A 12928-nucleotide genomic window follows, 5' to 3' on the forward strand; every position below is an offset into this window, starting at 1 on the left:
CAGGCAGGACCCTCCAGCAGTGGCAGGGTTACCCCACTGCTGGGCCATCTGGGGTAGCAGCACAGGAAAGCCCACAGACAGCTCCTGGCAGCAGTGCTGCACCTACAAGAGCTTTGCCAGGACAAACCTACTGGGTAGGACTGTGATCTTTTTCCATGCATGGCTCACACATACAGCTGTATCAGGAGAAATGCAGAGCTTAAACCCAGCCTTTGAAGCTGAACATGAAATACTGAAGCCAGAAGAAAGCACAGAAATCACGCACCTCCCCTGGCTAAGAGCACAGTTCATCTCCTCTATTCTAATTGAGGGGGAGCCTTCAACTATTTCTCCCTGACAAAAACAACTCAGCTTCTTCCACCATAGCTTTCAAGGGCCTTTAGGCACTTCTAAAGTAAAGTGAATTGTCTGATTTCAGGGCACCAAAAAAAGAGCAGGTTTGTACCATTTCTCTTTTCTCCCTTCACATTCAGTTAATTGCAGGCTGAAGTGCTTTTTAATGGGGGGGAGGAGAAGCAGTGCGTTTGAGCTAAATTAGCCATCTTTGATAGACACAGAAAAGATTCTTATCTGCTGAGAACAACTGTGTATTTTCTACCACACTAGTAAAAACCCCTTCAAGATAAATACCCTTCTAAAATATGATTGCTTGTATCACATAATTTCAACATAGACACTACTTAGCCTAAAGCAGGGGTAGAACAGCTATATTCAGATATAAATGGGGATAAAGCACTAATCCTGAGTCACACATAAGGACCGTGTTAAAAAAAAAAGTCTACAAGCTGGTATTTCTGGCTGTCAGAGTGGAAACAACAGCCTTGAGTTAAATACTGAGGCTGTCTCCTGAATACACAGGGACAGTTCAGCAGCTCAGTGCCAGACTCACAGCAGTCAGCATGAGAAGCATCCACAGTACACAGCACCTGTTAAAGGGCTAGGTAGGAACTGTAAAACATTTTTACTTCTGGCCCCTAACAGGCCAAAATACATAGTTCTGGACTGCAGGACTGGACTCATAACACACCATAGCTTTGATGCTTAACATTTTTTTTTTGTGGTTCCTGCTTCAGATGTCTGTTTTCTAGATCAGTAGTGGGTGAATACTGCCACCTCTACCAAACGGAGAGAATGGTTGTTCAGAGATCAGGGGATGGGGGTGGAAATATCTCCCTGCCAGAAGCAAAGGAAAGGTTTCATCCAACTCTAAGATGTTGTCTTAAACTACTCTACAGAGTAGGTTGGTAAGGGGAGGCCAACTTTCAGAAGGAAGCATGGGGAAAAAGGGCTACTATGCACCCATAAAGTGAGGTTTGTGGAGACAGAGGACACAAGGGGGAGCATAACTAGCTGAAAGATGACACTTTTCTGCCACAGGGAATTGAGCCTTCCCATCACTGCTTCCAGAGCTATCTCTGTGTGCTGCGGAAAACCATCCCAGCTTGGAGGCAAGGCCAGTTCCCTGAGAAGGGAGAGTTTGGGCCCCAGCAAGTCAGCGGAAAGGCTTACGCCTGTTCGCAGTTGTACCAACTTTGCTGACGGTAGGAGCTGGAAGCACACACAGCAGACGACTTTAGAGTTCCCACCTCTGCTAGCAAGCCCAAAACACGCAGTAGTTTAGAAGGGTGTTTCACAGGTTGCACTGCTGCACCTAAATGCTGCCCAGGACTGGTTGTACAGATGAGCCAGAGGCACTCCTGAAAGCACCCTGCTATGTGGCTAATTGCTTGGGGTGAAGGTGACTTCAGTGTTAAGATGCTCTAGTCTTTCTATAGCACAGAAAATGAGAAAGGTGTGTGAAAGACACTGCAAGAGAAGGCACAGCTAGAATCACTTCAGTCCACTTCAGTCCAGCACAACTTTTTTTTTTAATTAAATATCAGAAAGAACAATGTCTGAATTGTTCATTCTGTTTTGCTTAAGGTGTAAGTAAACGCAACATTGTGAAACACAGAGATAAGGTTACGCGCCAGTTGCTACGTAGACTTTTGTTAACATAGCCAAGGAAACGCTCCCTATTACCCTTCTATGGATCATCCATAAAACAAAGGCCTAACTTACCACAGGGAAAGAAGACATCTAAAAACCCAGTCCTGATCTGTCCCATCCACCTTGTCCCCAAAGCATACAGAGCCCAAATTACTGAGCAGAGCAGCACTGAGATGGGGACACCACCAACACCTGAGAAGCAGCTTTGGACATCTTGTAGGATTTGACAGCTTTTATACACTCCCTCACCATCCCCTTTTCAGTCTTCTCACCTGAACCAAGAGCAGAAGCTACCCGAGCAGCTGCAGATGCCCTGCATCTACAGAGGACCTCAGTCCTTGTGTTGTTTTAGGGAGATTGCTTGTAGGACCTGTTTGGAGTCGTATTTCTGTTGCAAGGTAGCAAAGAAAAATTGGAAATGGTTGCAACAAAATCTTCTTAAGTGGACTTTAAGGAAAGCCTCAGGCTCCTACAGGGCCCAGACAAGAGCAACACTAACCGTCACGTGCTCCATAACCACCTCACTGACAACAAGCTTGTGCACCAGACATCAGGTTACCCACCTACCAGCACAACCAGTCATTGAGCAGGCACACAGGAGCAGAAGGCAGGCACGCGTGTGAGCTCTGCAATATTACAGAACTGGCATCTGTTTGTGATAACTTTCTAATTCAGATGAGCATTACAGTATATGCAAAAGAATAGCTTCCCCCTCAGCCTCTGCTTGGTTCCTACAACTGTGTAGTGCTGTTGGGCAGTACCAGCTTTAACAGCCAGTTATGTCACCAAAGGTTTCCTCACATAGAGGAAATCCAGGGTTGTCATTTCTGCCTTCTTTGGCTCATGCCCGTGATGAGAAGGGTAATCTAGTGCTGCTTTGATAGAACAACTCATGAAGCTGAAGTTAACAAACATAGAAATAAATGATTTATCTTAACTGCTATTAAAACTGCTGCCCTCCTGGGAAAAAAAAAAAATGCAACCACCCCCCATCCCAAATCACTACTCCAAGGACTACAGCTGAATTGTACTCCAAAAACATTTCAGAAATAGTAGCAATTTATAAGCTATCCAACTACCCCACCTGGACAGCAAATCTGAAATACAGGTAGGCTAATAACAGATACAGCATTTCTTCCAAAAATCTCTCACAAGATAGAGTTTTAAGTTCCACCCAGCCACAGGCCACAAAGCAAGCTTAGAGACAAGATTTGCAATACAATCAAAATTTCCCGAGCAGACAAAAAATTGAGCAAGACTCACTTTGAAAGCCTGTAACCAAGTGATTTAAAAAGAATATCCAGGAGGAACATGCAGGTTGCCAGAGAAAGGATAATGTTCTCAAAACTGGGTGCTCAGACTTATGGTCCTAAATCTAATATTAGAACACTTATGTAAAAGTGGCTTATTAAACACCAACATTGCATTATTTTGTCGGCCATGGAGATGCATTAGGTCATCTCTAGCATGCGTAGAGACTAGAACTGTAACAGAGAGCACTGCAGCCAGACAAGATAAAAATAGGCCTTTTCTGTAGCTACTTTGTGGATACAGAAACTTTGTCTGATACAGAGTATTTCAGAACAAATCCGCTATTTTTATCCCGAACATTTACCTCTCATTTCTGATCCACAAAAGGTAACAGATATTTTATATGCCTCTTCATATATTGTTTTTATTTCTTTGTACTTGAGTCCAGTTTTGCTTTTACTTTTACCTGCAGAATGGCCCCCAGGCAGTTCCAGAACAACCCTGCAGTTGAGAAGGTACCTGGTAGGACTGACACCTGTGCTGATGTGTGGGTTGCCAGTTACCCAAATTATCACTTATGAAAGGGACAAACGAATTGCCTAATGGGAATGATACCACTGGATCTGCTGGGACACGCCTACATATCCAGACAGCTGCTTCCTAAAGAGCAGAGTGCTGGGGAGCCACTGTCACTTCCCATCCTTAAACTCTTCCCTGGGCTCTCAAGATGCGACAGTCCTGTGGCTCCCTACCACATGGGGATGCTCCTCGGCAGAGCGTGAAGAAACCTGCCAAACACAGAGTTAAACCTCTTCAGAAAAAACACAGCTCAGAACACTGGGAGTCAGACCAGCACAAAGAGTTGAGCATCACGATCACTATCGAAAGTCCGCATAGGTGTGTCTGCAAAGTCTCAGTTCCTTAACTGCTCTGTTGTGGGTTGGTTGTTTGGGGTTTTGTTGGTGTTTGTTTTTTTAATTGCTCCATGATGATTTGCATTAGTAATACTATTGCTGGAGCAGCTGCAGAACATTTGCCCCATGCAAGTATTTAACTTCCCCAGAGCAACACCCTTGTTACGGTTTCAAGACCAGAATTCAATTATATTTAGTACTTTATAAGCCAAATGCACCTTGTGGAATGACCTGTGCATAATCACAGTGCAATGACATGGTGCATAATCACTTCACATCAGCATTGCACCTGAACCTGCAGCTTTAGGTAGGATGTATTTTAAGACATTAAAAAAAAAAGTTAAGTCCCTTCCTCTTTCACGTACACAACTGTCAGATCTAGCATGTGCAGCTGAGGTCTGTAACTTCTATACTGCTTAATTAAAAATAAGATTCTAAGATGCAGTGCCACTTTTTTTTCCGTGATGTGCAAGTCATTAAACACTCATGTAAACTTCATGTTATTTCATATCTTAACAGACATTTCCAGAAAAAGATATTATTCTGATGCATTAAATACAGACAGACAAGCAGCAACTGTCTCTTGAAAAGTCAGTAACAACACAGGAAATAAGAAATATGGAAAGACTACATAACGATTTTAATGACTTTTTAATCTTCAATCGAAGCAGCTAGCACAACAAAGTTATATAAAACGCAGCAAATCTGGACACAGCAGTAGCCTTTGTTCTGTTGAGGACTGGGTAACTAGACCACCACACTGAAACCGTCAGGCTTGAGAGATGCCTCTCATTCAATGGGCAGCAGAAAACCTGCTACTCAAAGTCTGGAAGAAATGCAGACTTTGGCAGCACCAGCTTGGGCCACAGGTCTTTTTAGCTGGGTAAAACACATGCTGTCTCTAACAGAAACATGATCAAATCAACAGCAGAGACATCATGAAAGTAGAACAGGATGTGCTCGTATCTGGATTCTCAGAAAAGGTAAGTGAGAAATGTTAGTTAACGCTCTGGCAGGAGGCAGCTTCTCTGCTCACCATTTCAAGCCAGTATCGTGCCACCTGATTCCCACTGCGCTCAAGGAAAAAGGTCTCATTGCACATTACTGTAAATTATCATGGCTAGATAAGAAAGAAAAAGAAATCCAGCTCCATCACCTCTTCTTAAAGAGCAAAAGGAGCAAGCAACCATCAAGACCTGTAGTTCTAACTAGCTCAGGTCAAATGTGTATTTGATCTAACACAATCATCCAAAGACTCATCACTTTGAAACCAACAGTTTTGGAGGGTTTTTAGGTGTAATAAGACAGTTTTGCCTAGGTCACTGTCTCCACAATAAAAATTAATTGGCACTGAAGCGCTAGCTTACTTCTCCTGTAAATGAAAGCCACTTACTCAGTAGCACTGAAAACTGCTGTGATAGAAAAATCAAAATGTTTCTGTTAGAAAAATTGAACACAAATGGTACAAGTGCTGTAGACTTGACCATAAAACCATGTGAAAGTTACCTAGTGTGCAGAGTTTGGAGCCTACACCAATAACATTACGAAATACATCCTTGTGAGAACACCTAGACACCCAGAAATGTTTCATTTTAGATGCTTGTGGTTTTAGGACTACAAACTCTTCGGTTGAAATACTGCCACATAATTTTGTTTATAAGTCAGACTGATCAAATATATGCATTTTAAATACATACATAGTTTGAAAAAACATGCATTTCTCAGATACCAAGTTATCAGCAAAACAGAAACCCGTATCTCAGTGTAACCGCTATTCTTTAAGTGACAAAGGAGGAAGAGGAGAAACTCCTACTTGAAGAATAAAGCCTGGTTATCAGAAGTGTAACAGACAGTTACTATGACACTCGCTATGTTTTTTTTCTTTGTTCTAAAGGAAGTCTACAAAATGCTTAAGTGAAGCCAGGCCCCAGCAGAGCTTTACTGGCATGAAGGCAAACAGTGTTAGAAAGGAACTGAACTCACTAAATGTATTTCCTCAGATGTTTGTCACAACATGGCAAGAGTCATTTTGCTTGGGAGGGAGAAGAGCATGTATTTTGGTATACTAAAGGGGCTCATCTAGACAGTGCATGTATTGAGGAAGGATCTACGAAAACAAAAATTATTTCGACAAGGGCACACCAAGAACATGCAATGGTTTGAGCCAATCATTCTTCCAGCAGTGCTGCCTGCCGTGCAGAAAGGGCAATAGCATAGTGACTTTCCTAATACACAATTTCAGCACTTGTACATCAAATTGGGAATCTAGCATCCATTTCATAGATCAGGAGCTGGATGTTAGAGTAAACTAGTTTGAGCTTAATGAGAGGCAGAAGTTCTCCAGCTGAACAATTTCTTACTTCCCCCACAGCTCACCAAAATGCATACCCAAATGCCCTTGATGCCCTGGTACTTATATTGCATACACTACCGCTCCCACGTACGCAAGATTTCCACCATAAAGTAAAACACCTAAATCACTAAAATGATCTTAAAACATAAATTAACTTTCTGAAGGTGATAACGCCAGGGTAATATCTAAGCAACATCTTCAATACAACCTTACCCTGTCTCTATAGCACATACACAGTTAATCTACCATCGCCTGAGCACTATTCAGTTGCTAAGCATTATCATGCTAGTGCCTAACTTACTTATATGCCCAATTGTTAATTTGACAGTTTTCCACAACGAGCATATGTGACATACACAGCAATGCAGCAAAGAGATCGGTGACTAAGAGCAAACTGGGATGGTTTAAGAGAAGCATCAGCAGAGGAAAATTCCACTGCTTTGCAAGCAATCACGTAGCTCTCAATAGCAGTAGTACTCATTGGGGAAGAAATGGTTCACTTTCCCCCTCCCCTTGAGTGCCAAATTTCTCATCTGTGGTTACCCTCAATATGCTTATCCCAACCAACATTGGGCAGGTGTTTCACACTGTTCAGCAGGAACTGATTCAGCTCACGAAGGAGAACAAGTGCCCCTGGCATCACAACAGTAGCCAATCACCGGCAGACAAATCATTTTTTAAATGGATGGCTGCTCCTCATCGCAACTGTTTATGCTCTGTGTAGCAAACTGCACACAAAATACAATCGTGTGAGTTCGCAGCAGAGCAAGTACTCCGCGTTGCCAGTTCAGTCTTACCTGCGGTCCTCTGCACCAGCCATTAACAGTGCCAGTGCAGAGCCCAGCTCCCCCGAATCATCAGCCCCACAAACGCAGGGGAGAGCACAGCTTCCACGGAGAGATTTACTTTCCTTTTGCTCATATCCCCTGGGGGAGAGGGGGGGGCTGGAGAGGACAAACTCAACTCTGCGCAGTCCTTATTCCACCAGGTGGGCTTAGGATGAGGTGTGGCCGCAGTCTAGGGCGTCTGGTGTCACTGCAGTCAGTGGGTAACCAGCAAACTCAGGCCACCCGTGACAGCGGCACACCAATAGCCAGTGGGCAAACCCCAGAGGGTGAAAGTTGGAACACGCTCCTCTCCACACAGCGCGTGCCGCAGCACGGTGAGGGCATGTGGGTAACGCCTTCCAAAATCATTCTGCGACGACCCGCGTGGCCCGGTGCTCCGAACTGCCAGAAGTACGCCCGGCAAGCTCGCTTTCTGCAGCGGGGAGGGTTACTAAAAGGCTGCGCCGTGCCAGCACAGCCACTCCAACGCCAGGGGACGGTGGCGGGGCGCAGCTTTGCGCAGGAAACCGCTCTGCCGCCGCACGGGAGGCAGCGGGCGGTATTCCCCCCTCCTTCTGCCCCCGGCCCGAGGAAAGGCGGCGGCGAGGGGAGGGGATGCAGGAGCACCGACGCTGACGGGCTTTGCCGCGGCGGGGTTCCCTCTCCCCCCGGGGTGCGGCCTACCCCTGCGCTGCCGCCCGCCAGCCGTGAGGGGGGCGCGAGGCCGCAGCGCCACCGCCGCCGCACGCCCGCACCTCGCCTCTCCTCAGGCAGCGGGGGCGCGGCGACACGGCGGGGCGCGGCCGAGCACCGGGGCCTGCCGCCGCCTCCGGGCCGCCCCCCGCCCCTCCCGGCACCTGCCGGGGGTGACACCGGCCCTCAGAGAGCCGCCTGCCCGGGGAGGAGGTGGGGAGCGGGGCTGAGGCGCGGGCGGGAGGCGCTGGCCGAGACGCGGTGACGGGGCCCCGGCGGGACTCACCGTAGATCATGGCCAGGCCGGTCTCGTGGAGGAAGCGGACGCGGCGGTGCTTGAAAAGCCAGATGGTGAGGATGGTGAGGGTGAGGAGCAGGATGAAGGTGAGGAGGCTCACGCTGTCCTGCCGGTGGCTCTCCTCCGCCTCCTTCTCGGTGGCGAGCTCCTCCATGGCGCTGCTGCTGCTCCGCTCCGCCGCCCGCAGCCCGCCGGCTGCCAGCAGGAGAAGCGGGAGCACCGGCAGCCGGCGGCGCAGGGGCAGAGCCATGGCTGCAGGCAAGTTGCCGCGGCTCCCCGTCCTACACCCGCGGCGGCGGCCCGCCGGCACTGCCCGCCGGCCGGCAGGGGAGGTAACGAGGGCCGGCGGGAGGGAGCGGCCCCGGCGCGCAGGAACCCGCCCGCCGCCGCCTCCCCCGGCCCCTTAAAGGCGCAGCCCCGCCGGTGGCGGCCTCGTCCGGGGAGCGTAGGCTCGTCTGCCGTGAGGACGCCGAGTCCTCCGTGCCCGGCCCGGCCGCCCCGCCCGGCGGGAGGTGAAGCGGCGGGAGGCGCCGGGGTGGGTGAGCACCGGCCCACCCCGCCGCGGGGCCGGTTTTGCTTCGGGAGCCCCCGGTGCCGCCCTGGGGGCGCGGGCAGCGCTGCGGGGTCTGTCTCGGCCTCAGCCCCGGTCCCGCTCTCCCCGCGCCGCACAGCAAGCCGGTGGGCAGCTGTTACACCGGTGCGTTGTTGAAAACCATCACCCTGGAGCCCGCTCTGCCCTTGTCCGGGACCGAGCTGGCCGGGAGCTGGTGGTTTCCCTCAGACCTGGAAGGGAAAAAACGTGGGCACTGGTCGCTCTGGGTCTCTATGAATTTATAAAAGTTCTCCCAAAAGAGTGAGAATATACTCACTCGAGCGTTCTTCCACGTGGGGTTTTTTCTTTTCTTTTTTTCAGATACAGGAAAACTTACTAAATGCAAATTGCTAACTTGGGGGTTTCCATCCAAATACATCCTACTGGAGATTTGCTTCTAGGAAGCAAGACAATTGTAGGAAATCAATAGAGCTAGTCAGTATTTTTCATTTTCAATTTCTTTGCTGAAAAAACCCAACTATATGCCTACTGTTTTAAAATCGTCTCGAGTTGGGGGAGGGAAAGAAAAGCCGCTTTTCGCAAACAAGCTAAAATCAGAACTTTCTCCTTTAGCTTTTTTCTTTAATGAATTGCAAATCTTTTTAAAAAAAGAAAAAACAGGTAATTCCGAGTAATGAAAATGTTTCGTTTTAAAGAAATACGAAATGCTGTAAAACTCGGGTTGGTGATTTTTTTGTTGTTGTTGTTTTTATCAGCTTCAGCAGGAGTGTTCTTTGCCTTTGGCTACCAGAGGAATTCCCTCCCAGTTTCCAGCGGTGGTGTGAGCAGTGCTGACATTTCTGCTCCCGTGCCGTTTCTCCTACAATTGTTATTTTCAATCACAACTTCTAATGTGTATTTTAGCCATTATTTTGCATAAAAAGAAAGTAGAATATCTTTGGCCACACGTTTAATTAGTTATACAGCAGATCCTATCTCCTTTCATGCTGTTCTCTTTCTTAATGTTGCTGCCTGGCAATTTCTGAGGGTATTTATTGGGGTGCTCTAGTTACAAGAGTGTCTCTTCCAAACTTTCTCTCCTCCTGCTAGTGGATCTGGGATTGTCTCTTGTCACATACACTTTTGTTTAGGAGACTCCTTTTTAGAAACATTTCAAGATGACAGCTATGTAAATCCACGTTTTTATGTATATGCACTCCTTTTAAATATGGTGTTATGCAAACTCCTCAACAACCTTCAAAATCCAGTATAATTATGTGCAATTACCTTTAAATATTTGATTGTGCAGGGCTGAAAGTTTACATTGATAGTGCCGTCATTTGTAAACCTCTTAGAGATGAAAAACATTAATTTGCCCTGAAAACCTAGCTTTTAAACCTACGTGAACCATTAAAAATTACTGCCTCAGGACTGCCTTATGTTAAATCTCACATTCAAATTTAACATTTCTGGTATAATGAGAGCGTTATACCGCTAAATCTTTATTGTGTATCTTTAGGATATACAACCTACATACAATATAATGTATATCTTTAGGGTATAACAACCCACAGGCCTCACAGCAGAGTACAGGTATGCAATACAGTTGTAAGTATGTGTAATGCTGATAAAGTTGCAAAATAAAAAGCTGAATGGCAATAACAGGCTCTCTTCTGTTGTTTGGTTTTTTTTTTAATGATGTGCTGCATAGTGCTGGGTAATGTCTGTCGCTAAGTGTATGGTGGCTCTTTTTAAGAAGGCAATTTCCATGTATACTGTAATTTCATCTACCTCTCAGCTGAGCTGCAGTCAGGGTCTTCAGTCAGTTTCTGCAAAGTCTTCCACCAGTAACCTGTGTTTTATCCTTCAACATTTGCACAGGTCACTATGCGCTATGCCTCTTGCTCTCCAGGCAACAATGAGAGATATTCAGGCAGTTGTTTTAATAGCTAGGTGTAATAGCCCAGTTTCACTTTCCTTTTTTTCGGCTAAACTATGTTCTATGTGGAGGAAAGTATTCATGCATAGTTTGGTGTGTCAGTGCTACCATCAACACAAGCTTTAAACCTCCACATTCATGTTTAGGGGTGTTTTCACTGCTGCCCTTGCCCCTGTAGCCTCTGCACAGGTATCGCCTTATCCTAGGAACACCTCCACTGAAGTCAATACATCAGTAGGTACTGTCCCAAAATATTTTTATTGAATTAAAAAAAATATATTCGCCACTGTTGTGCACAAAATCAAGCACATCTCATCCTTACCCTGGACTATGTGGATGTAACTAAATCCCATGCACAAATTGCTGATAGGAATGTGATTGTTTCTCCCTGTTCCGGAGGTCAAAGTTTAATAGTAATGTAATTAAGTTCTCCTCAGCTCAGTGTTCTGTCTAATATGTTGTTGCCAGGAAATTTGATATACACAGTATATTTGGTTCCTACAGGTCAAAGTTTGCTGCTTCTTTACACTCATGGATTGGTATCATGGTGCATGACTAGTTTAACCGATTTAAACAGGATCATCTGGAGCATACAATACCAAATAAGAAAAAAGGTATCAAGCTGCGCCAGGGGAGGTTTAGGCTGGATATTAGGAAAAACTTCTTTACTGAGAGAGTGGTGAAACACTGGACCAGGCTGCCCAGGGAGGCGATGGAGTCACCATCACTGGAGGTGTTCAAGGAACATGTGGACGTGGCATTGTGGGACATGGTTTAGTGGGCATGGTGGTGTTGGGTTGATGGTTGGACTTGATGATCTTACAGGTCTTTTCCAACCGTAGTGATTCTATGTGAAGTCTAGCTTGTCTATATATCACTGTAAAGCAGGCTGCATCCTTGTAAGAGAGCTGTGTTCACACAGATCAATTCCTTACAGCGGTGTAGCTAGCAGATTGCTATGGTGTTTTCAGTCCATTAGGAACATCAGTAATTCCACCTCAAGGCGTAGCTCCATCACTGTAATAGCCCTGCAGTTACAGTTTGTGCTCCAAACTTTTCTGGCAGGCCTCCACCTGCCTTCCCGAGCTGTTCTGCAATAAACCTCCTTCATGTTCTCTACAGATGGGACCTGGATGTTACCTCTGTCTGGCTGCCACCACGTATGTTGCAGAAGTCAGCGTGCCTGCTTAGCAAAACTATCATTTTGTTTTATTCCTGCTTTCTTCCCACTTGTTATTTTTCATCTGGTCCCAGGCAGAGGTCTTTGATCTGTTTGCTGTTCGAGAGGCCACGCTAGAGACAGAAACAATGATGTGTGCTTCGGGAGATGGAAAGCAATGGCCAAGTGGGATCACAACAGAGGTATCAAAGGCTGAAAACTAAAGCTATGAGATGGTAGTGGAATAGAGCAAAGGACAAAATCTAGCCATTCAACAGAGTTCAGCCATATCTGGAAGGGTGCAGGAGGATTTTGGCATTAAATGGTAATAAATACGTGCATTTGCACTTAGTTCATGATTGACTCACAGGTTGATTCACGTGAGTCTGACCAAAACACCATAGAGATAGATATGGATCAGCCCACCCCATTCCTTTTGCCTACCAGTCTCCTCTTACTAAAATGTTCATCCTGCCAGAGGCACAATCAAATAGTCCATTCAGCATTTTTGCAGTTTCCTTTGTTATGAAAGTCATTGTTATCACATGAACTGATACGCACTTCAGGATTATTCTTATTCCTGGAGTTGAATAGCATCATGTGAGGCAAATGCGAGGTCCTGTTTTCAAGCCCTGCTCTCTCTCTGAGCTATTGGCAGTAACACTGTCCCCTCCTTGTCAGTAACACCGAAGAGCTTGCACTCTATCGAGACCTTTTCTGTATTACGCAAGTCTGTCCAGGCTGGCCCTTTGTCCTGATGAAAGCTGCAGTTCTGAGATTTTTACTGATCTAACGTGCTATCATAGGACTGGTTACGATAGAGAAAGGCCTCACAGTTGCTTGTGCTCATGACAAACTGGAAAATCAAACAAGTCCTTATCTTAATATGTGGAATGTTTATGCAATTTCCCTTACACGCTCAAATTTTCTAGCACATTAATCCAGAATGCAGTAGCAAGTTGATTAGCAGGCA

The 12928-nt window shown here is 46.2% G+C and overlaps 1 protein-coding gene across 3 annotated transcripts in view; it reads right to left on the reverse strand.

Moving 5' to 3' along the window:
- Positions 1 to 8575, reverse strand: part of SLC9A7 (solute carrier family 9 member A7) — a 77058-nt gene extending 68483 nt beyond the window's left edge. For 2 of the 3 annotated variants that reach the window (XM_059836005.1, XM_059836015.1), the window contains exon 1: positions 8314 to 8479. In XM_059836005.1, the coding sequence (XP_059691988.1) occupies positions 8314 to 8479 (166 nt within the window). Of the gene's footprint in view, positions 1 to 8313 lie in introns of all 3 variants that reach the window. The other variant, XM_059835995.1, reaches the window with a different exon arrangement.
- Positions 8576 to 12928: the final 4353 nt, after the last annotated feature.

The sequence above is a fragment of the Gavia stellata genome, chromosome 1 (genome assembly GCF_030936135.1).
Source record: "Gavia stellata isolate bGavSte3 chromosome 1, bGavSte3.hap2, whole genome shotgun sequence".
Taxonomy (NCBI): domain Eukaryota; kingdom Metazoa; phylum Chordata; class Aves; order Gaviiformes; family Gaviidae; genus Gavia; species Gavia stellata.